We start from the raw sequence: 23,080 nt of genomic DNA, 5'->3' as shown, positions 1-23,080 counted from the left end.
GATCTATTACCAATCTATACCGATCACTCAGTCACTCACTCACTCGCGTGGTCCTGGTGTTCTTCTGTTCATTGATCTAGATGCTACAACTGTGGAGAGCCGGACCACCACGCCAAAGAATGCCAGCTGCCGCCGCAGCCCAAAAAGTGCCATTTCTGTCAGAGCTTCGCTCACATGGTGGCCAGCTGTCCGCTCAGAGCCCAGCCGGCTCTGGCCGGCCCTCAGGGGGCGGGGGCCCCTCAGAGTGGAGCACCTGCCCAGGAGGAACCACCGGGACAGGAGCCCGACACGGAGGGCTACGACTGAGGGCCCGGCAGGGGACTGGTCAGGGGACTGGTCAGGGGACTGGTCAGGGGACTGGTCTGGGGACTGGTCAGGGGACTGGTCAGGGGACTGGTCAGGGGGAAGACAAGATTAAAACACGCACACACGTATGCACGCGCACGCACACACACTCACACCACACCACACACACAGGAACACACAGGAATGCTGCCTGTGGAGCTGACTACCTCAGGTTGTATTTATTGAGCAGTGTAATAAATAGTTTGTTGCTCAGTAGCTGAGCCTTTTAATTGCCAAAAGACATATCGATCATAAAAAAGGAAAAGAAAAAAAAAAGCTTAAAAACAAAACAAACGCAAAATGATGTATTTGTAGTTTTAGATATCAGCTGTTCATCTGCCTTAGATAAGTGTCTTTGCTATGTAACGAAACAATCCTTAACATGGGATGTTCCTATGACTATGGCTCGACACTTTAGTGGAAGAACAAAGCTCAGGCACTCTTATCAGGGATCTAGAGTTTGAGTCACTGAGCAAGTTGATTTTGAGATTCATGCATAATGCATGAACATATGATTGAACATATGATTGTGTACTACTATGGCAGACAGTAGTACAACCCCACAGCTAGTGGAAGAGAAACATGTAACAGCGAGCTAAAACTAATGAATGATCATTCTTTAACACTAGCTCAACTAAAAAAACAGAAACAAATTTTAAAATACAATCAAATCCATGAATGTAGACCGAACATTGTCTGTGTCCCTGAAGGTAATTCTTTGATTATTTTTTAAAATGATGTGATCCTCTTGGACTCTGCGGCCAAGTGAATGTGAAACTGTGAATGTTGCCACCACTGTTGCCAAAAGGCCCATGGCCATCGACTCTCACGTGGGGTCAGTGTTGACTTTTAAATGTTGAAAAAGAGCTATCTTACCAAAAAAAAAACATGTCTGCACAAAGAAAAGTTACAGTGATTTGAAACCGCAATGGACCTCTCCATCGCTTGCTGTGATTGTGGGAACCTGAGTGCAAGATCAGAAAAAAACAGCCTTTGTTCTCCAGACCGTGTTAGCTGTTTGTTTCTTACTTGACTTGAAACCCGCAGTTAATACCGCAGGGATCTATTCAACCTCTCAGGAAGGTCTTTTTTTCATAATGCATAATGAATGAACGACTTTTGTGTTGATATTTTGATCTCGCACTGTGCTGGAGAAGCTGTTCTATATTCATGATTGTAGATATCTTTTATCTTTTTATATATTTGCTATTTATTTTGAAGATCATTCTCCTGTTTGCCATCACCCGGTCAATGTCAAACTCTCTGTCAGTCCAACGTTGTACATTTTGGATTAAGTACTGCAATCTTACATGGATTGGTGCCATATCCAAAATGTATTCCAACAAATACCTCAATCACCATAGCTGTATTATTTGAATGCAAAAAACGATCTGCTACGCTCACAGAAGTAATGCACCCAAATCTATAATAATTTTTGCAACATGATTTCATCATCCGCCCCTTCTGGGGCTGAGGGCAACATAATGCAATCGTCTTCAGAGTGTTCGTCAAAAGGCTTTGCTTTCCACTCCCTTTTGTTTTGTTTGACATTTCTTATCTTGAATTCTGGGAGAATCATCTACATTATTCAGTTCTCGTGCCGTTTTTTTAAGTTATGCAGACATCGTCTTATCGTGCTGGAAGGCCAGTGGTTTCTAATTGCCAAATGAGTAATGCACTATCTTCACATTATTGTCTGTTAGACAATGTGGAACCGCAACGATAAACCATCGTGTTGTCATGTTTGATAGACTGAAATTCAGGACATTTTCTTTACCACAGCAGACAGTCCTGCTCTTAGTTTTATGTTTAATTATTTAACGTTTTTAATTAATAGATGTTGGACAACTTTGGTCTTCATCGCGTCCAAGGTGAACTTGACTAAAATTAACACAATATTTATATTGTTGATTTAATTTTCCACTGTAAATATCCAGCATATTTATCATGGTATGAATATCCTGTTATGAGTCAGCATGGTAATCATAGAAAATAGAATATTAGGATAGCATAGGATAAGTTTCAGTTAGTATATATACAGTAGTATATGAATAGTATAGGGGCCATCGAGATCGGGGAACAATGCTTTTTTTAAAGACCTTTTATTCTTGGGACGCCAGACTTCTGCTTGCAGAATGTATCAACTAATATTGAAGAGCAAAAGTTTAATGGTAAAGTGCGTCTGCATAGTTTGCTGTCATCATATTTGAGTTCTCCCACACACACCAAAAGCTAGTGCAAAGTAAGTCTGGCGAAGGGATGTTTAGAACATTTTAAATCCAACCTAGAGAAGCATTAACATTGATGACATTGGAGGATCTATCTCTTTGTGAGTTCACCCTCATTGTTTTTTACTGCATGTCTCCCTGTGGCCTATTTTAGCATAACGTGTATTTTATTGTGTGAGCACGGCAGGAATTATCTTGTCAGAAAAGCTATACAAGTCTACCTCAATTTGTATCTGAATAATGGTTTAGATTGGCATGCTTTTTAAATGAGCAGATGTCCAAAACCATTTTGTTATGTTGTATAATTTTGTTGCTTTCTGTTGTGTATCTCTACTATTTATATTTAACATTTTATATTTCTTTTCACAATGCAATGTTTTCTACCTCACATGAAACAATATTGTATTTTCTGTCTTTATACTTGTATTTTAATGTAGAACTCAATAATATATATTTTTGTTGAATTCCATAGGTAAAGTTCACAACTATGCCTTAGGGATGTTTTCAGGGTATGGGGTGCGTACAAAAGACCATATCTATATTTAGAAGAGAGGACACACCCTTTTGTTTTGTTTGTGTGTACGTGCACACGCCTGAGTGTTCATGCACGTGTTAGTAGATGTTTTGTATGTGTACTCGTAAATGCATGTGCTGTGTATGTGTACACGTATGTGTGAGAGAGAAAGGGAGATGGAGGTGGTGGGAGGGTAACCGAATGGATGTGAAAACCTCTCAGTTCCAATATTCCCATAAGTGTGTGTAAAGACACTGCATATAACTGATGTACAGCCAACAGCATGCCATTCCTCTGTAGCTAAATGTAATCTTTGTTTTAGTTCTCTGCATTGTTTCCAGCTATGAAATCATGTGTGATTCAATGCAATGGGAAATAAAGACTTATTTAAGAGAAGAAACATGTTTACCTTGCTCAATCTGATCTCGCAACCTTACCCAAAACAATTTTAAGTGTCTTCAACACTCAAGTGTCGACTATTTGTAAGTAAGTGTTGTTGAAGCTTAATATGACAGACAGGGGGCAGCATTTCACCGTTCTTGCCAGGGGAATACCCCATTCGTGCGCGTGCCGGAGCCGCTCTCCCAGCAGTTTCGCTGCACAGGGCAGGCAGCCTACTGTGTGGCTGCGCGAGAGCGGACAGTATGTGGTGGTGGTGGTAATGGCTGCCAGAGAAAGTGAGACTGACAACAAATGAATCCTTGAACGAAGACCGAAAGGTGAGTCGAGGACAAAACTTCTAACATGTGACCTTAGGTCTCTCCTTCCTAGAAGCGTTGTCTTTTCTCGGGGTTTTGCGGATTCGCGACTTGGTGCGCAGGTGTGGGTCTCTGGCTGAATATGAACGTGTGAATGGCACACACACACGTACACACATCGTGTCCAGAGGACAATAAATGGTCTGCCGCATATGATCTCTGCCATGCCTCCTGTGAACACTAATACAATCCACCGGAGACCTGCTTGTTTGAGTTATGAAACGTGTCGATTGACCTGGTTATCGCTGTTGATGGTCTTGTTTCGACTGGCACTCTTTGTTAGCGCATGTCTTCATTAGCTAGCTTCCTCCTCGAAATTAACGCGAGCAGACGTTAGCGAGGCCAAGGAGCTGTTAGCCTGTTAGCCAATCAGCTATGAGTGGCTCTGTGTTGGAGGAGCCAGGGAGCTATCACAACGCTAACACTTGTTTTTGCTTCCGCGTTTGTTTTGGCGAGCTCGATGTAATCGATTAGTTATCAAAGGTAATCAAAGATTAATTAAATGACCATCTAGTCAGCGGTCAAACTATTGAGGATCATTTTGAAAGTGAAAGTGAGAAGGGCTTGCTGGCAGTTGTGTCTAGCAATGCTGTCTCACAATACTATACACGCATTGTTTGTTTTGTAGTTTTGTAGTCATAAATGTTGATGGCTGGGAAATATGGAGGAGTCCAACTGTAGCCAATGTTTTGCAGATAAAACTGTGAAATTCCTGTTGATGTTTTAAACTTCTGGTGACGTAACGGTTTAACACTAAAAGGGCTCCTCTGAAACTCTTCTCAGCAGCCTCTAAAAGTGAACGGCCCTTTTGAAACCAGGCAATGTCCCTGAATCAATGATGTTACAATGTAACAATGCAGTAACTTCTTCAAGAAGTAAATGCAGTGAAGGCAGAGCTCGGTGTCATCATTGCACTGATGAGCGAGGGAACTCGAGGTCAGTGGAAGGTGACCGCCGACTGTTCAGGGACTTCACAGCTGGATGAGTAGGGGGTGTGCCCAAGTTCAATGAATAGTTAGCCACGTGTGTTGATTTGATGGTTGATCCCACATCGAAACGGCACTGTTCGCTGTGAGTTATTACATCCATCAGGCTTAATTTAGCTTGCTTTCTATCACAATAGTGTGGCCATTACTTTTCATTACATTTCCTTCCTTTTCTCGTCCATATCAGATTGTGATCAAAATCTATAGTAGCCGTTTGTATTCAATAAAATTCTTATTAATACATACGTTATGTATTAAAGTGTCTTGATAATACTGGGTATGCCGTGCAAGCCTAAATCGTCAAGGAAATTCAGTCCAATAGACCACCAATTAACTTAAACGTGCAACTCCCTATGCCAAATGTATTTTATTTAAAAAAAAGTTTTTTTATTGTACATACATTATTTGGTTTGGGGTTAATATCATATAGACTTGGGCCGCTTTGATCCTTGTTCTCCGAATGTAACCCATGTTATCTCCCCCCACCCCTCACCCCTCCCCCCTCCACAGTGAGGAAGAGGATGGTAAGCAGCCAGCCGAAGTACGAGCTGATTCAGGAGGTGGGGCGCGGCAGCTACGGCGTGGTGTACGAGGCGGCGGTGAGGAGCACGGGGGCCCGCGTGGCCGTCAAGAAGATCCGCTGCCACTCGCCGGAGAACGTGGAGCTGGCCCTGCGCGAGTTCTGGGCGCTGAGCAGCATCCAGAGCCAGCACCCCAACGTCATCCACCTGGAGGAGTGCGTGCTGCAGCGGGACCGGCTGGCCCAGAGGATGAGCCATGGCTCCAGCTCCCCGCTCTACCTGGAGGTGAGGCCGGGCAGGGCGGGCGGGCAGGCGGGCGGGCGGGCGGGCGGGGGGGGCCACCTGGTTCTATGACCGCTTTGGCTTGGGAATTGAGTCGGGATGGGCCGGTGATTCTAGCGTCGTCGCACCGTTGAGGGAGTGTTTCTCGATGAAGTGGACTTGTGGAGTCGGATGAAGATGGTTTTATGAGGCTTTGAATAGGGATTAGTTCTAATCTCTACAACACCTATTACCATTAACCTCCCCCCCATGTTACCGTTGTAGCCATCGTTAGCGGTCTAGATTAACTCCAAGGGGATTGTTTTAAAGCGTGGCCGTTGTTTTAACAGGTCTTTAGGGATGCATTCAATAGAGTTCTGTTTTAGGCCGGCCGTGATCTGCTGAAGCCATGCCCTCCTTGTGGTGGTGAGTGTGATGGAGGCCGTGTCTGTAGTCCAGTTCTCGCTTTCAGCCCATTGCCTGCAGTGTACCTGCCAGTGCTCTGGGGGTGGGGTGCTGGAGGTGTGTTTGTGTGTGTGTGTGTGTGTGTGTGTGTGTGTGTGTGTGTGTGTGTGTGTGTGTGTGTGTGTGTGTGTGTGTGTGTGTGTGTGTGTGTGTGTGTGTGTGTGTGTGTGTGTGTGTGTGTGTGTGTGTGTGAGTGGGGGGGGGGCTTCCCGGCAGCGCAGGGCCTTTTGTCCGCCCCCCCCCCCTCATTAAGCTTTTTGCCGTGTTGACGTTGGAGTCTTTCCCAGAAGCCTTTTGTTCTCCCTCTGTTGTGAAACCCCTGAAATGTTCCAGTGCACATTTACAAAAAAATGATGATAATAGGGACAATGATCTGACCGGAGCGACGGTGGGGTAAATGGAGTTAAGGCATGCCCAAGGTCATTGGTATGTTGGAACGATTTGTGACACTTTTGCTGATTGCAGAGGTTTAATTTGGATTTGCACATTGCTGAAATATGTTGATCCCTTTTAGTTTTGTACGGTGGGATAGATCCAGCACGTTTGGGTAAACACAATTAGTGCACACTTTCATTAAAGACCAGCCCTTTAGTGAAGGTCCTCTAGTGAAGGTCCTCTTGGTAATGATATCTTTTTCAGTGTCATCTGTGCCACACTTTAAGAGGAATGCAGCTTCGTTGGTGATGCTTTTGTGCTCTTGCTGTCAAACGAAAGAGCTGTTGGTAGATGATTTAAAGATGAGAAGCGTCTCGCAAGGCTTTGATGTAAAAAACAAACGCTGAGGGAGGCGGCCTCAGATTGGCTTTCACGTTCAAATCTAGAACAAACACACACAGACGCACACAGCGAGAGGCATCAATAATCATGAATGCCAGCTCTATGCCAACTGAATACTAACTTGTTATCAATTAAGCTTGTGATGTGTATCTGTTTTTTGTTCCTCTTAAATGCTTCTTTAGGGAAATGTGCTTCAGGCAGTGTTGCTAATAATTCTCGACGGCGTCGCTATAGATTCCTCTTTGATCTCAATAACGACTCAGAATTCAAGCATGTAATGTTTTCCCCAGATACCCCCAATGTCTTACTGATGCTTTCACTTGCGTCCTTGTGCTGCCGTTTTCTCCCCCCCCCTCCCTCTCTCCTCTAGCTGGTGGAGACCTCCCTCAAGGGGGAGATCATGTTTGACCCGTGCTGCGCCTACTACCTGTGGTTCGTCATGGACTTCTGCGACGGCGGCGACATGAACTCCTACCTGCTGTCCCGCAAGCCCAGCCGCAAGACCAACACCAGCTTCATGCTGCAGCTGGGCAGCGCGCTGGCCTTCCTGCACCGCAACCAGATCATCCACCGGGACCTCAAGCCCGACAACATCCTCATCTCGCAGGGCCGCACGGCCGCCGGCTGCCCCGAGCCCACCCTGAAGGTGGCGGACTTCGGCCTGAGCAAGGTGTGCTCCTCCTCCGGGGTGAACCCCGAGGAGCCGGCCAGCGTCAACAAGTCGTTCCTGTCGACGGCGTGCGGCACGGACTTCTACATGGCGCCCGAGGTGTGGGAGGGCCACTACACGGCCAAGGCGGACATCTTTGCGCTGGGCGTGATCATCTGGGCCATGGTGGAGCGCATCACCTTCGTGGACGTGGAGACCCAGAAGGAGCTGCTGGGCAGCTACGTGCAGCAGGGCACCGAGATCGTGCCGCTGGGCGAGGCGCTGCTGGAGAATCCCAAGATGGAGCTGCTGATCCCGGCCCGGAAGAAGAGCATGAACAGCCACATGAAGCAGCTGATCCGGGACATGCTGTCGGCCAACCCCCAGGAGCGGCCCGACGCCATGGAGCTGGAGCTGCGCCTGGTGCGCATCGCCTGCCGGGAGCTGGACTGGGACACGTGACCCGGGCGGACAGGACCAGGACCAGGACCCGGACCCGGACACGGACACGGCTCGAGGCGAAGCACACTCACCACGTCTTGGGGACATCCCTTCAGCAATCGAGTTTTATTGTAATCTATTCTAATTGGAAGGTTTATCTCTAAGCTAACGTAACGAATGAGGACGGGAACTATCCGACAGCACTGCTAAGTGATTCCTTCCTGGTTCGTCCTAACAGGGCAATCAGTTGACGAGGAAAGGGGAGACATACACACACATGCACACACCCCCTAACTAAATACCCACCAGGACAGTGTGCCTGCACTGCTTTATAACAGATCCTATCCACATCAACAACCCTTACCTAAACCTAGCTATCTCTATACCAGCAATAACCTTTTCAAACAGACAACTTCTGTTTCTTTCAAATCCTACACATCCACACACATGGTGCTAAATTGTGATATGTAATGCAAAATGAGGCCGTACCCTGTGATCTTCAATGGAAACACACACGCTTCCATGCATCAATATTTGGTGTGCTCAATGGAATCTGTATCTTTGGTGGAACCAGTTCTGTCTCCCTGCACCCTTGTTGGCAAGGGATTTCAACGTGGCATATTACCACCAGCATCTGACTACTCCTTTATATTTCTACACAAATTATAGGCTGTGTACAATACGCCGCACCAATTAGTCACACTACACTCGTGAACTCCGTGAACGAAATGCTCAGGTTAACAATTTGCAGGATTTGTGTAGACAAACATTTTTGATTACACCTATGGGTAAACTTTGGTGCTTTCAGATAGACTCTTCTTTCCCCCTGTGATGGCAGTTGGTCTGATGTTGGCTGCTGTTATTAGTGGGGCTGGGTGTTGGGTGGGGCCCTGTTATCAAGCAGCGCTCAGCCGGTAGGTTGCTAGTTCACTTCCTTCTACCAACAACCATATCCCACCAGATTCGTATCACGGAAAGACGGTAGAAGATTCGGTATTTTGGTAACTTGGGACACTATGAGGAGGAAACGACATGAGCAAGTTCACCAGAACCTGTTATGACCGGCCTGACATCCAGATCAATGAAAGTCTGTAAATATAAAAAAGATGAACAGGTTTCGATGTCCATGTACTTAACTGACGACTGTGCTTGATTTGTGTCATCCTACGAGATGTGACTTTGAGATTTGGAAGGGAAGTTGAATTCAAATGCCTGTGATTTTCTTAGTAAATGTTGGATGTGGGGGAGCTTTAGTAAATCTCTGAATGCACTTTTGGTTCTTTTGGTTTAAATTTTTCTTTTTTTCACTCCCCTCTGTCTCTTTTTGGTATTTTGACTGCGTTGGGCGAGGCGGAATAACGGCAATCAACGGTTGTTTACCACCTGGAATGAACACTCATACACACTCAGCTCCGCGAGCCTCTGCATAGTTGTTGTTTTTTTGGCATTGTAAACCATTGTGTCTAATACTCCACACTGTCAACGTGCCCCGTTCCCCTCGACCCCAGGAGCTCACCCCTAATCCCATTCACCGGGCTTCAGACAGTCATGCTAAGCCTATTAAATTGTGGGTGTTGGGAGAGGGATCACTGTTTCTTTATTTATTCATTTCCTTTGAGGTCATGATTTCCTAATGCACTGTTAAGGGTGTATTGTCTTCCTTAACCCCCCCCCCCCCCCCCCCCGGATCTAGATCAAATGTTTCAATATTAAGTCTGGCCTTAATGGGGACCTATTATGCTTTTTCGACCTTTATGACCTAAAAACGTTGTTATAATGATTGATAGTCATATTTAACCATACACAAAAAACGATGTCGATTTTCGGGAAACTCTTCCTCTCATCTGGGCGCTTTCAGCATTCTCTGTCAATGCTCGGTTTCGTCCTTCTCCGCCCCCTCGCCCCCCTCCTGCCAACCCAACTCCGTTGTGATTGGTTACCTTCCTTGAAGCGCGTGCGCGGGCAGATTTGACCAGGCATATGGGGGTGCGGCAGGAGTGCATCTGCGTAGATGATTTCCCGGAAATGTGAACAAGTGAATGCAAACGCTGTCCCGAGTGTTTAGCGCTCTGCACAGCCAGGGCCGTCGATAAGGGGTGAAAGGTGATGACGATTCTAGGGGCCCACAGCCCAGGGGGGGCCCACAAAAAAAAAATGTTTTTTTTAATTTTTTTGTTTTACTACCAGCCCATATTACTACCATAGCGCCCCCCCCCCCCCCCCCCCCGTCAACAATTTCTCCCTCGTCAACAATTGCTCCTTCCACCCCCCCCCCCCCCCCCCCCCCGTCAACAATTGCTCCTTACACCCCCCCCCGTCAACAATTCAGGAATCGTAGCAACGGCCCTGTGCACAGCCAACCCAGACTCTCAGCTGGGAATACGTCGAAATGCATGTACGTCATTATTTGACACTTTAGTATGGTTACACATGACTATCAATCATTATAACAACGTTTATAGGTCATAAAAGTCGAAAAAGCATAATAGGTCCGCTTTAAAGATGCAGTCTCATGCATTGCCATTTGCCACTGCCTCATTATTGTTCAACTCGCTCATCATTTTGCTCGCTCTCGATACAGGGAGGTGCTGGGGGATGTGCCCCAGCACTGACACGGCCCGTGGTGTGGCGTATGTGTCGTTGTTTTCTACCCCTGGGCGTACTTAAGTGCATACACAGGGCATCATTAATTAAACACAAGCTCACCTGAGTCACTGCGCTAGACAGTTCTCCTGTGCTGGAGGAATGTGCTCTGTCCTCCAGACTAGACTCTTTATGTTCCAAGGCTCCAAGGCCAGTGTTCAGACATATTTTGATGGACTGGGTACTTAAGGCAAGAGCCGGTTGCTTTCCCTTGTCTCAAGCTAGATAAACAACTGCTTGGCACCCCCCCTACCCCCTTTGTTTTTCTTTTATGTAAATACTGTACATGATCTACAGGGGATAAACATGGTTGATGTACATTGGATTGTGGATGCGTGCTCTGTTTTCAAGAGCCTTGTTTTGTTGAGATGTAATTTGCTGTGATGAGTTTGTTTTTGTACTCTCAAACTGTGCGGCTTCCATTTATTTATGGCAAAAAAAAAAGTGTGGTATATTTGCAATGAATAATTCTGGGGTGTTGAGATTAATTATACATTTTCCATTGGTTTAACGTGTGTGACTGTGTGTACAGATCGGTGGGAAAAAAAGCTTCCTGGTTGTCTTGGGGCCATCACCTTTGGTCTAAAGATACGACTCTGTTTCAGGTCCGAAGTGCAGCAACCATTTGCTAAATATTGAACCTTAATCAGAAATGCGCAGGAATTTACAGCCAGGTCTGGTCTCTCACTTTTGTACCAACAATTTTTGCTCTTACCGTTGTCAAATTATTTTTAACAAATTAAATGAAATTTATCTTAAATGTCTGTAGAACTGATTTTTTGTTCTGGAACCAAATGCATAACTTTGATTAGTGTTTTGATTAAATGTTGAAATTGATGCACGAGTTGCTATTAAAATGTCTTATTTGGTGGAAACAGATTGGCAGTTAATTATATTGAATGCACTTGGAGCCTGAAAAGACGCTGGCAGCATAAAATGGAGGTATCAGCATAGGTATCAGCATAGGAAAAACACAGGTGTTGCTCATAACACTAATGGGCTTCTATTTTTTTGAACCAGGGTAAGGTAGACTAGTGAAGAGACCACACATATTCACCATGGAGCCCTCAGAGTTGTCATAGCAGGGCAACACAGGTGATTGCCTCAAAATTAACTTTGGGCAGGTGTTTCATTTGTTTGTGTTAAAGCACCAGCAATGGTCAACGTGTGTCAGCTTCACTTGTTTAGTCTACTGCCTGTATCCCGGTACATGCAGACCCATAATTAGTGTTATGAGTGACACCTGTGTTTGTCCCACGATGACGCCTCTGTGGTAACGGTCTATTACACCATCTAGCACTGGCCCTGGAAGAGGTCTTGTCCTGTAGTTAAAATAGAAGATACTTACAAGTCAAGCCCTTCCCAACTGTCATGTGGGATAACAAAGGTATGATACTATATATATCTATTTTTAAAGGAGCCAAAATGCCTCATATTCTCATTTTGACACAGCATGACGCTAACAAACTGTCATAAAATGCAGTCTGATTCAACTCTAACTCTTTTTTGCAATAGGTCACAAATTATCGCAACATAATGCTGGCGAAAAAGGAGCAGCCATAACGGTGTGTTAATTTCACAACACTTTACAACATGTTTATTTGTGTAACAGCTAAATGGTCGTGTGATTAAAACCGCAGATCCAAACTTAACCATGCACACCAATGCTGTCCCTTTCTTCGATTTAACACACACAATGCACACACGGCATACAGAGAGCCTCGCTTCAGATCCTGCCGTGCACGGTGTCCCAGCTGCTCTCAAGCACAAAGGCCGATTCATACGTGGTCGGAGGCCGAGAGGTCAGCCAGGTAGGGCCTCGTTGTAGTAATTCCAGAAAAACTTCATAGTTGTGTTGCAAATTTCCACCTCTCAACTGTTGACTGACGTTAATATTTGAGCAGGCCTCTATCGTGGGCGTCGTCAGAAGAAGTCAGCCCTTTGAAAATTACATCCAGTACAGGGTGGATGACATGACGGGCCCTCCTGTGGATGTGACGCTGTGGGTGAACACCGAGGCCGGTGACTTTGATGAGCTCTGCTGCTGAATATATCTGTCCCCTCAAGCATTTCTCCGAACATCCCTACATCATGGACCCAAATCCCAACACATTTCCATGTTGTTCTTAAGCAGCCTTTTCTCCTTCTTCTTTATTAAACATCCTACATTCCCTAGCGGATCCTTCGCAGTTGTGTGACGGAAGTCCTGGCACCTACGTTAAGGTTGTGGGAACTTTACGGGGCTCTGAGGTAAAGTATTTTCTTATGAATGCACTGATGTTGTATGAAGACATTTCTGTTTACAAGATACTTGTGTTTTATTTATCCCATGCACACTGTAACACGGGTTGATTCTGAATATTGGACATGGCAGCACTATCCACATAATGGGCATCGAAAGAGAAAAAATGGCTAACAAAAGTAAAAAGAACAGCAGTAGTTTCAAAGATTGTAAAGATGGGGATTATGGACATGGAAATAAGAGTTTGTACTGTGAATGCAGAGCCATGTTAAATGCGACCGCCATGCGGCACACTGGAGTAACTGCCTGAATGTCCTTCTCTGTGTCATTAGGGTCGACGGTCCCTGACCGCTTACAACATACGCTGTCTTGAGGACCTAAATGAGATCACGTCCCACATGTTGGAAGTGGTTCAAGCCCATATGCTGCCTTCTGAGAGGGTATCCTTCTCTCGTTTGTATACTTTTTTTAGAAGTAGGAGTACAATGCTCATAATGACTTCAGCTTCTCACGCATTTATTTTAATTTTGAGTCAGGTCGGCGGTTCTCCTTGGAAACCTGTAAATGACAAATACCCATCATCTCGTTTGTCCACCATTCAGACTGAGGTTAGGAAACCAACCTTGTTTGTAACTTTTGAATACTAGCTTGCTTCTAACTGATATTCAATTTTGCTCATTTCCCATGCAAGGTCCTGCACGTCGTCAGCAAGTGCTGTGGCCATGAGGGTATCAGTTTGGATGACATCAAGACAAAGCTGGATTACCTCAGTCTCCCGACAATCAGGTAGGCGTGTTTTAGTCTGACTCACAACATGTCTGGTTTTCAAACCAACTAAAGCTGAAGTGATTGAGTGATTGGATGTCAACTGTGTTCTTTCACACAGGAGATCCCTGGAGTTCCTAATGAAAGAGGGCAACATCTTCACAACCATTGATGAGCAACATTTCAAGTCGAGTGGATAAATGCTGGTTGGACATGCCTGCCCAATTCCCATTGGTCTTGCTTTGTTTTTTGCTTTGTCAATGCTGTTGAATGCGATGACATTGTGGTGACAGGTCTTGGGGCATTTATGTTTTATTTATTTCATTTGTCAACCAGTTGTAGAGGCTTCTATTTTTGTTGCACATTTGTTTTAGTTTGTTTGCCTTTTTGTTTTGTCTCTCAAAGTCATGACTGGTGACACATTGTAAGAAGCCTTCAACGAGTATATGAATAACTCTTCACAAAGCACTCTGGTTTGTTCTTTATTTAAGCACAATCGTCACATTTATGAATGGACTACAATCCCCACGCAGCTGTCGTGTTGGTCTGCCTCGCTTTCCCAGAATTCCAAGGGAGAGTATTCGAGGCCGGTCGAAAATGGCAGCAGACACTAGCACGAACACACCTCCTTTTGAATGCCCGACATGGTAAGGGCTTAAGTGTGCATGCGAACCAAAGGTGCTTTAAATAACCGCGTAGCCATTGTTTTATTTAACACGCCAGGAATCAGTTGACAGTGAACGCGCTACCGTGCTGGCTGAAGCGATATAAAAATGTAAACAGTGATGGATACCTCAGATGACTGGTCTGGTCAGAACAAATGCCTCCGCAAAGTCCTGCTTGGACCCCTGCGTCTTTTCTGCCATGCAAAAATATGAGTTTCCTTTGTCCATGTATGACATTAAACGCTATATGTTGACTGTGGATTGTTTTTCAGTATTTATAGTTGGAGTCTTAAGGTTTATTAAATGATCGATATAATTCAATTTGGTTGACATGAAGGTGCCCCATTTAAAATGATGGTAATATTTGAAAAACGAAGTTCTTGATAAGCATTTATACTAATATTATTGGCGTTAATACTATATACAGCAAGCTACCAAAGCAAACATCCTCGTAAATCCTGGAATGAAAGGATAACAATAAATGTCTGCTAAAATCTGTCAAGACAAAGCAGCCCCATGGAGGGGGGCAATATAAATGTGGAGAATACTATCCAAAGTGTATTACTTTAGGAGCATCTGAAGGTGGTGCACTTCAAAAAATAAATGTATGCATCTATTAAATGCTTGGAAAAGCCTGGGGGCAGGATAGCCTAATGGCATGGTGAACAACTCTGAGCTGAAAGACACTGGAAGAATTACCCCAATTTCTACTGTTTGTATGAATGCTTAAGCAAGAAACCTTAACCCCTACATCCTGCCGCTGTGTAACTACTTGCTTTTCCTCATTTGTACCTTTTACTAAGTTCTCTTACAAGTTGGTATAGAAACACCATCAATTTCCCTCTGCAGTTCTATTTCAAATTATTTGCAAGTTCTGTGCGTGTTTGTTAATTAAGCCAACACAAGCTTGTTATCCACGTCACCAGGGCGGGAAAGCCTCCTCCTGGCCTCCACTTGGATGTGGTGAAAGGAGACAAGCTGGTAGAGGTGACACACACACACACACACACACACACACACACACACACACACACAGCTACTATCACAATGCGGAGCATATTGGAGAAAAAGTAGATTCATTAGCACATGCAGATTTAGGTGTTGACAGATTACGATACCCTTGTTTTAATTACATTTATGCTAGTGACTATCTGATATTTTGCTCCACTCTGAATTTAATCAACAATATTAATGCAATCTGATACACCCACGGAGCTTGTTTTAACCACATAACCTCACATGATTTTTAGAACATGCATATTGTCTTTATATCAGTGTTCTTTTTATATACACTTGCAAATAATAATTGACTGAAAAAAACTATTATATCTGACAGTGTGTCGGCCTGGTTTTCCGCACCTCTGCCCAGAAGCTGATTATCGACGAGAAGAAGTTCTACTTATTCGGGAGGAACCCAGACTTGTGTGACTTCACAACAGACCACCAGTCCTGTTCACGGGTCCACTCTGCACTGGTCTACCACCGCCATCTGAAGAGGGTCTTCCTTATAGACCTCAACAGCAGTAAGGGCACACTATTTATTTATTAATTCATTCATTCCTAGTGGTAAACAGACTACACATACTGCACTGCACTCAGCCTCAGCATAGTGATGCCTCAGGGAAAGTGAGCAACACACAGGCTGGTGTTGTTAAAGGATATAAGCATCTGGCATTGACATCGATGACAGATGCAATTATATGATAAATGTAATTGCAAATTGACAGACACAAAAAAAAAACACACCTGTATTTTAAAGGCAATTGTTTTAAACAGAACTGTGTATGGCATTGTAGCATAGTGATCTACTCTTGTAGGTGGTTTAGGGGAGGGGACTTATCGGACGCCTATTTAATTAATTCTAACATTTTCGATAGGATGCTTTTATGAATTGTAGGCATCAGAGTGGGTTAATATGGTCTTCATAAGATTATTAGATTGTAGAACAACTAAAACCAAATGTGTTCAATGTCTGCGATTGCATTGTTAACTGGGAGCGCCATAACAGTTTGATTTTGTGTTTCTGCTCATTTTGAGTGAGCGATTGGAATCAACATTGGAAGCAAATTACCTTTTAGGAGCAGCTATATCAGTGTAAAACTGATTTTCTCTTAGGCTTACTCTGACACCACAAGCAGGTTTAAATAGCAGGAACAATTGAAACGTGAAGCAACTTCTAGGCCTTTAACCCAATAAAATCAACCAACGCCTAACAGGGCTGTTGAAAGTGCCTCTTTAGCTACACAGACAAAAGGAAAACCCAGTACATCGGTTTCTCTCACAAGCCGTGCGCAGACAACTTTGTGATTACCCTTAATTTGAAGGTGCTCAGTATTTCTGCTCTTGGGTGGATCTCAATTTGCGAGAATTAAGGAACCACTAACCACTACTGTTTTTCTATTCTCTACCAATAGAGTTGGATTTGAAATCCCTCCTCATTACATGAATGTTGTTAAGAGCATTTACTGGCATTGTTAATAAAAGAGATGTTTTGTCTCTTACCCTAGGAGGATAAGACGGAGGAGGATATATTATTTCGGGCCAGCAAGCTGGATCTTTAAAGAAATCCTGATTAAAGTGTTTGAAAGCCAGTATCAGGTATAATCCAACATTAGAATGCTGAATGCCTATCACACTGCACCTGTGATATGTATATGCAAAATATAAAATCTATACAAAGTTATATATACAATTTTCATACTCCAGGTTGACCTTTATACAGACCATAATCCTCTTGTTTTCGGACTAAATATTTTGATAAAGCTTACAATTTTAGATTTCAGTGTAGCGATCCAGTGCCTCCACAAATGCTGACCACTTCCCATACATCTCTATACAGCCTACGCCAACAAACGACAACAAACCAGCTAGTATTATGCTAGCACAGCTCTCTCTCTCTCGCTCGGTTTGTCCCCAGCGCACGGCACCTTCTTGGGTCAGATCCGCCTGGAGCCCCACAAGCCCCAGCAGGTGCCCATCGACACCACCGTGTCCTTCGGGGCGTCCACGCGCGCATACACCCTCAGGGAGAAGCCCCAGAGCCAGCCTGGCAGCGGGATGGGCACCGAGGCCAAGGCTGGAGGAGGAAAAGGAGAGGAGGAGGAGCAGCAGCAGGAGGAGGTGCTGAAAGGCCTGCTGGGCTTGCCTCAAGAGGAGACTGAGTTAGAGGTGAATGCATGTTATATATAGATATGTTTCTAGATATAGAGATGTAGTTATTGAAACATAAAATAGATTTTGCATTGTTTTATTTAAATGAGAGAGAGATTGAGATTACAAATATTTTTCACGATCATTCCTGTCCTTCTCAAGATGGCAGAATTGAGAGTGAGACCTCTAGTCTCACTTCTCAAGACGGTGCTATTGAGTGACACCACTAGTCTCATGCTGCCGTCTCACTTCTCAAGACGGCGATATTGAGAGTGAGACCGCCAGTCTCACTTCTTAAGACGGCGGTATTGAGAGTGAGACTGCCAGTCTCACTTCTCAAGACAGCGGTATTGGGAGTGACTGCGTTAGTCTCACTTCTCAAGACGGTGGTATTGAGAGTGACGGCGCTAGTCTCACTTCTCAAGACGGCGGTATTGAGAGTGACGGCGCTAGTCTCATGCTGCTGATTCTCCTGGGAACAGAATCTGACAGAGTTCAACACGGCCCACAACAAGCGCATCTCCACGCTGAGCATCGAGGAGGGCAACCGGGACGTACCCCGCCCCAAGAGGAGGAGGAGGAGCTCCCGTGTCTCCTTCAGCGAAGACGACGAGGTCATTAACCCAGGTACGAACACATACACATGCGCAAACACAAATGCATACGCATGCACGCACACACACACACACACACACACACACACTCACTATCTAGTTTCCTATTCTACATATAATTTTGGGTTGTTCATATGGTTTGCCTTTATTTTTTACCTCAAATGCCATTTCCTATGCACATGTGTGCTAAGACTGGGTGTAATGGGAGTTTCTCTCCTTCTCTGTTCCCTACCATAGAGGACGTGGACCCCAGTGTTGGACGCTTCCGCAACATGATACAGACGGCTGTGGTCCCCATCAAGGTAATGTAAAGGCTCCTCTCACCTTCATGGCTTCATCACAGTAAAAACAACCAAAGGGTTTCGAGTCAACACTATTTCTGTTTCTTTGTCTTCTTTCGACTCACCTTCACGCCTCAAAAGAAGAGAAAGCTGAGTGACCCAGTGGAGCCCCCAGGCTCAGAGGACGCCGTTGGCCACAGGACACGCCCCTTCTCCCCCCGGGCCGCTGGGGGTCTGTACGGGGACCTCCCCCCGACCAGCAACGAGGCCCTCAACCCCGCAGCCCTGGCCCTGGGAGGGCCCACCGTTCTGGGCAGCGTCCCCAACCCGGCCCCTGAGGTGGATCTGAGCCCCGTCTCGGCACGCCCTCCAATCAGGCGGGACACGGCCGCACCCGCGTCCGTGCCCACGCACACACCCGGACCTTACGCCGCGGAGGCGTTCAACGAACCGCGCAAAAAGAAATACGCCAAAGAGGCGTGGCCGGGGAAGAAGCCAACTCCTTCACTCCTTATATAGCCTTTCCTCTCCTGGACGCCGGCTTTGTTTCAGGTTAAGCCTGCGACCGGGGGAAGACACAGAAGCTGGGAGGGACCAGCTGTGGAAGTGACGTTTACAGAGGCAGCGGTAGATTCATCTTTGAGTCTAAGACGGTTATGAGCAAAACCCAGAAAAATATATGGAGGGAAAGATGGGTGTCTTAGCTTGTACCTTGCATTCAATTAAAAGATTTTCTTTTATCAATGCTCTTCCAAAGCAAGACTTTGGTAACTGGACTATTTCAAACCATTTCGTTTTGTGTCCTTTCTACAAATTTGAACTTGTGCTACGTTAAATTTTGTTTTTGTTTTTTCAGGCTTGATGAATTCTACCTTGGTCACAGTATGTCGGACCAATATTCCTCTTCCTTCCAAAACTAAAACGTCCAAAGCCAAGAACTAACCAGTCGTTTCAGTCATCGACTAAGATAGGGCTATGAACTCTGGGGCGTGGTTGACTTCAGAAGAAGACCAATAAAGAAACTGGCATTTGTAACACACTCAAATTGATGCTTTGGTTTCTATTTTTAGAAGAGATTGTGACATTTAAAGCAGAAGCCATTGTCAGCTACTTAAGGCTGCATCGGAGAAGCGGGTTTTTTCATTTTCTTGGGGATAATAGGTGGAGAGGATGGGCTGATATTAGACATTGTCTGCGTTTGATATTTGTACAATAAACTAATCCATACGCCTCTCACTCTGCCGCATGTGAAGCGCTGTGCTGGAGGATTGGCTGGTCCCAGGAGAAATCTCCCACTGTGCGCTCACTTTTACCTTCATGTGTTCACTTTTGAGCTGCCAATAATAGTGACATCCCCCAGCTAGAAAAAAAAGAAAATAGCTCAAGAGTGATAATAAAGTGGTGCTTTTTACTTCCCATAAACTGATTTGAAAGCATGTTCTAAGCACACTTGAAATGTGTCACCTTACTTCAGTTACTTCACATGGCGATGGAACATTTTCCTTTCTCGGATTTCAATACCTCTCCCTCTCTCGGTATTGCGTTTGAATGAGTTTGCCCTAATTGGTGTGGCAGTCATAGTCTAGAAAAAAGTTATTGCTTTTTAGATCCAATAGTACATTTTAAATTGTTTGTGGGGGTATGAATATGTGTAGTCTCTAATGGTCTTCAGTAATCGTTGCTATTTCATTATGGGATGTCTGTTATGCTTCAATCATCCGTTGTTTAACATAACAAAAGTAGCTTTTAAAACCGTAATTAGAACTTTTTGTTGTTTTTCCACCAGAGGGCAACATGTGTGCTCACAAATATCTTTACTTCAACGCGATCGGCCTTCCTCCCCGAGTCGTCGCAGAGGGGGGCGAGAACAGGTGTAGCTCATTATGTTAATTATGGGTCTGTACCGTCACGAGATACACCTGGGTTCACCTCGTGCTCAGACTTCTGGGATGAAGGCTTGTATTCTAATTCACATGGAAATACTTTCGAGAACAATTAATTTTGTATCAGAGCAGTGAATAGATTAGTCTTTCGTATTTGTCAGTCGTTACAAGGTTTTGATGCAATTCTCTGTCACAAAGGACAAGGAAGACGAGCACGAAAAATCGAAAACCTTGTTTACTAATATATTTTAAAATGCTTACTTTATTTAAGCTAGCATATAAAGTGATTTTATTATTTGTATTGTATCATACAGGCTTATTTATTGACTATTTTATGTTCTCTATATTGTACCATTTATAGTCTTCGTTCGTTCTGCTTGAACGAAGACACATTACCTGCGTTCTACCTGTAGGGGGCTCTCGGGTTCTTCAGTTAGTTTTCCTCTGTGCAGCCAGTACAGATAAATGGCACCTCGTTAATCAAATCTGCATGAGTGCGCTCAGGTTGCCATGGCAATAATTATCAGAGCTGTCTAATTAACTTCCTCAATTGCTTAATGATATACGACCCGGCGAACTCCCCTATTTTTTCACCCACTTTATTCCGAGTTGCTTTTTATTCCTTCATTTTCATTCTTCAGTGTTAACCCATGACCATTGAGATAATAGAAATGAAAGATAAATTAGATTCGAAACCACATTATTTCCTCCATAGCCTCTCGGCTGTCTCGGAACGTGGGCGTAACTGACGGACTGACGGCCAACTTTAAGAACCCCCCCCCCACCCCCCTCACTCCAAAAGAAAACACAGGAGCTGAAATGGCTTGAGCGTGTGGCATGTATTTGTGGCGCAGCTCTTACGTGACTGAACGCCGCCTTATCACCATCCCGTCCCTCACCCACACTTCCCCCCTCCCCCCTCCTGCCAGGTACAAGTGGAAGGGCAGGTGACCTCTTTTGACAGTTGACGGAAGGTAGGGAGCAGAGAGTCTGTCGCCTCCGATCAGGCCAGTCGCTTCGGCAAAGGCAACCAGGCGGAACTTCAGGAGACAAGTGGAGACGGGTGGGGTAGGGGCAGGGGGGGAGCGTACCTGGGTGACACACACTATGGCACCCTGTCACACAGCCACGGGGCGCTACTGTCTCCCGCCCTTTCTCTACGGCAACTTCCTGTCATCGTGCGTCGCGCAAACTAACTAACTCTACTCACGCCTTCACCGACCATCGGAGAGTTGAAGTTTGGCGTCTTTACCCCCAGCCTTTCAGAGGTGAAGCGCTGTCGGGGGGGAGATACTTGACGGTGACCGTTTGTGTCGGCTGGCTCCTCCCCCAGCTTCTTAAGAGTCTTGTTGTGTCTGGCGATGGTGTTGAAGGTCACTTGCCATGTCGGACCGCAGGACCCCAGATGGGTGCTGCTTGGGTGCTTCGGTATCAGAACCCGGTCATGCAACCGACCATAGGGGTCGTCCCGGGGCGATCGCGGGAGTGGACTGTGTGTGCATGTGCGTATGCGTATATATGTGTGTGTGTGAGGCCATCCGGAAGTTTCTCCTTTCTCCGGACCAGGTCCACTTCTTTGCAACAAAAGCGGTTGGGATCCAACTCCAGACGTATGTTTTCCAAACTGCCCGCTACCAACACACGGCTTGTACGCTGTTGTCCCCCCCCATGCGTGCCCGGCCCTAATTGTACCAAACCTCACTTAGTGGTCTATTCATTTTTTCTCCATGGTGGAATCCATCCAAGGTCTTTAATAATACAGTTTGGCTTTTGTTTCCTTTGGAATCATACAAAAAAAGACATGAGAGGGGGGGGAGAGTGGAGGGGGAGGAGGAAGAGGGGGAGGAGGATTATCTTCATGGCACCTCTGTACTTTATTTTTTTCTTCCTTGTGTGTCTATACTTTTATTTTTTCCCTTCTTCTTCTTCTTCTTTTTCTGCTTGTGAGTGGATTTCATGGTTGGGAGTGCAATTTGAAATGGGATTAGCAGTAGGTGTCGGGTTGTGTTAGCTAAAGCTCTTTGTGCCAGCAGGTATGGCGTCGGAGAGGAGGCTGTCAACTGCGTCTGCCTCCACCCGTAACCGCCTCCACCCGTAGCCGCCTCGCGAGCTGCAGGCACAACATTCCTCGGATATTACCGACGCCGCCGCACTCGTCAGGAGGACTGTGAGAGGTGCGCTGGCACAATGCTGTGTATTAAGGGAAAAAAAGTGTGGTTTCCACCTATTTAAGAGATACAAAAAAAATAAAGGAGGCAGGCGAGAGAAAAGCATTTGTTTGCTGGACTGCTTTCAAACGTGAGCAGGTCGCGTTCCCCGAAGTCTGCCAGAGGAGGAGCTGGGGTGAGGGGATTGGTGGGGGGGAGAGAGAGAGAGGGAGTGTTGGTGTCGGGGGCCTCGCTTGCCCCCGTGCTTGGCGTGTCTGTCTCTCTCTCTGCAGGCGCTGCGTGGTGACAGTAGAAGGCCACATGGTTGCAGAGCGGGCCCCGGCCCCGGGAAGAGACACATTCCTGGGATGGCAGTCGGCTGTGGAGCGGGATGAGGTGCCCAACCCATCCATTACCATTGGCGTTTGCAGATCCGTGCACTCTGCGAACGCGCACGTATGTATGCACGTAGGCACACATGCACATGCACAGAAACGCAGAGGAAGACATACCCCTGCATACGCGCATGCGCACGTGCACTCATACATGCTCACAGAGTTAAACAGACACACACACACAAATACAGATGGACACAAAAAAAACACACACATGCACCAACACACACGCACAGGAGAGTCCCATAACACAACAGCACACTCTGTATCTTATGTAACTGAGGAAGTCTGAGGCCTGTAAGGAAGGAGGGATGAAGTCTATAGATTGACAGAGCGATAGATGGTGTGTA

At 45.5% G+C, this 23,080-nt stretch overlaps 3 protein-coding genes across 6 annotated transcripts; all 3 read left to right on the top strand.

Moving 5' to 3' along the window:
- The first annotated feature begins 3,696 nt into the window (after window positions 1-3,696).
- Window positions 3,697-10,019, top strand: pdik1l (PDLIM1 interacting kinase 1 like). Its single transcript, XM_056583304.1, has 3 exons — window positions 3,697-3,806; window positions 5,342-5,637; window positions 7,226-10,019. Exons 2-3 carry the CDS (start codon window positions 5,353-5,355, stop codon window positions 7,964-7,966), a joined length of 1,026 nt encoding a protein of 341 aa, XP_056439279.1. The 5' UTR covers window positions 3,697-3,806; window positions 5,342-5,352; the 3' UTR covers window positions 7,967-10,019.
- Window positions 10,020-11,555: 1,536 nt separating this feature from the next.
- Window positions 11,556-14,757, top strand: LOC130376038 (replication protein A 32 kDa subunit-A-like). Of its 3 annotated transcripts, XM_056583234.1 has the most exons (10): window positions 11,560-11,683; window positions 11,886-11,975; window positions 12,104-12,153; window positions 12,304-12,399; window positions 12,493-12,610; window positions 12,765-12,838; window positions 13,163-13,270; window positions 13,367-13,438; window positions 13,522-13,616; window positions 13,717-14,757. In XM_056583234.1, exons 2-10 carry the CDS (start codon window positions 11,960-11,962, stop codon window positions 13,793-13,795), a joined length of 708 nt encoding a protein of 235 aa, XP_056439209.1. In that variant the 5' UTR covers window positions 11,560-11,683; window positions 11,886-11,959; the 3' UTR covers window positions 13,796-14,757. The 3 variants fall into 3 exon arrangements, with proteins under 3 accessions (XP_056439208.1, XP_056439210.1, XP_056439209.1); XM_056583233.1 differs by having other exon boundaries at window positions 11,556-11,975; XM_056583235.1 differs by lacking the exons at window positions 13,163-13,270; window positions 13,367-13,438 and having other exon boundaries at window positions 11,559-11,975.
- Window positions 14,758-15,185: 428 nt separating this feature from the next.
- Window positions 15,186-20,056, top strand: ppp1r8a (protein phosphatase 1, regulatory subunit 8a). Of its 2 annotated transcripts, XM_056583236.1 has the most exons (7): window positions 15,186-15,241; window positions 15,630-15,783; window positions 16,768-16,858; window positions 17,178-17,428; window positions 17,893-18,037; window positions 18,262-18,326; window positions 18,447-20,056. In XM_056583236.1, exons 4-7 carry the CDS (start codon window positions 17,318-17,320, stop codon window positions 18,822-18,824), a joined length of 699 nt encoding a protein of 232 aa, XP_056439211.1. In that variant the 5' UTR covers window positions 15,186-15,241; window positions 15,630-15,783; window positions 16,768-16,858; window positions 17,178-17,317; the 3' UTR covers window positions 18,825-20,056. The 2 variants fall into 2 exon arrangements, with proteins under 2 accessions (XP_056439211.1, XP_056439212.1); XM_056583237.1 differs by lacking the exon at window positions 16,768-16,858 and having other exon boundaries at window positions 15,192-15,241.
- The last annotated feature ends 3,024 nt before the right edge of the window (window positions 20,057-23,080 follow it).

Source organism: Gadus chalcogrammus, chromosome 22 (genome assembly GCF_026213295.1).
Source record: "Gadus chalcogrammus isolate NIFS_2021 chromosome 22, NIFS_Gcha_1.0, whole genome shotgun sequence".
In the NCBI taxonomy this organism is placed as follows: domain Eukaryota; kingdom Metazoa; phylum Chordata; class Actinopteri; order Gadiformes; family Gadidae; genus Gadus; species Gadus chalcogrammus.
The sequence above is the reverse complement of the archived record's forward strand: the minus strand, read 5'-3'. Positions and strand labels throughout refer to the sequence as shown.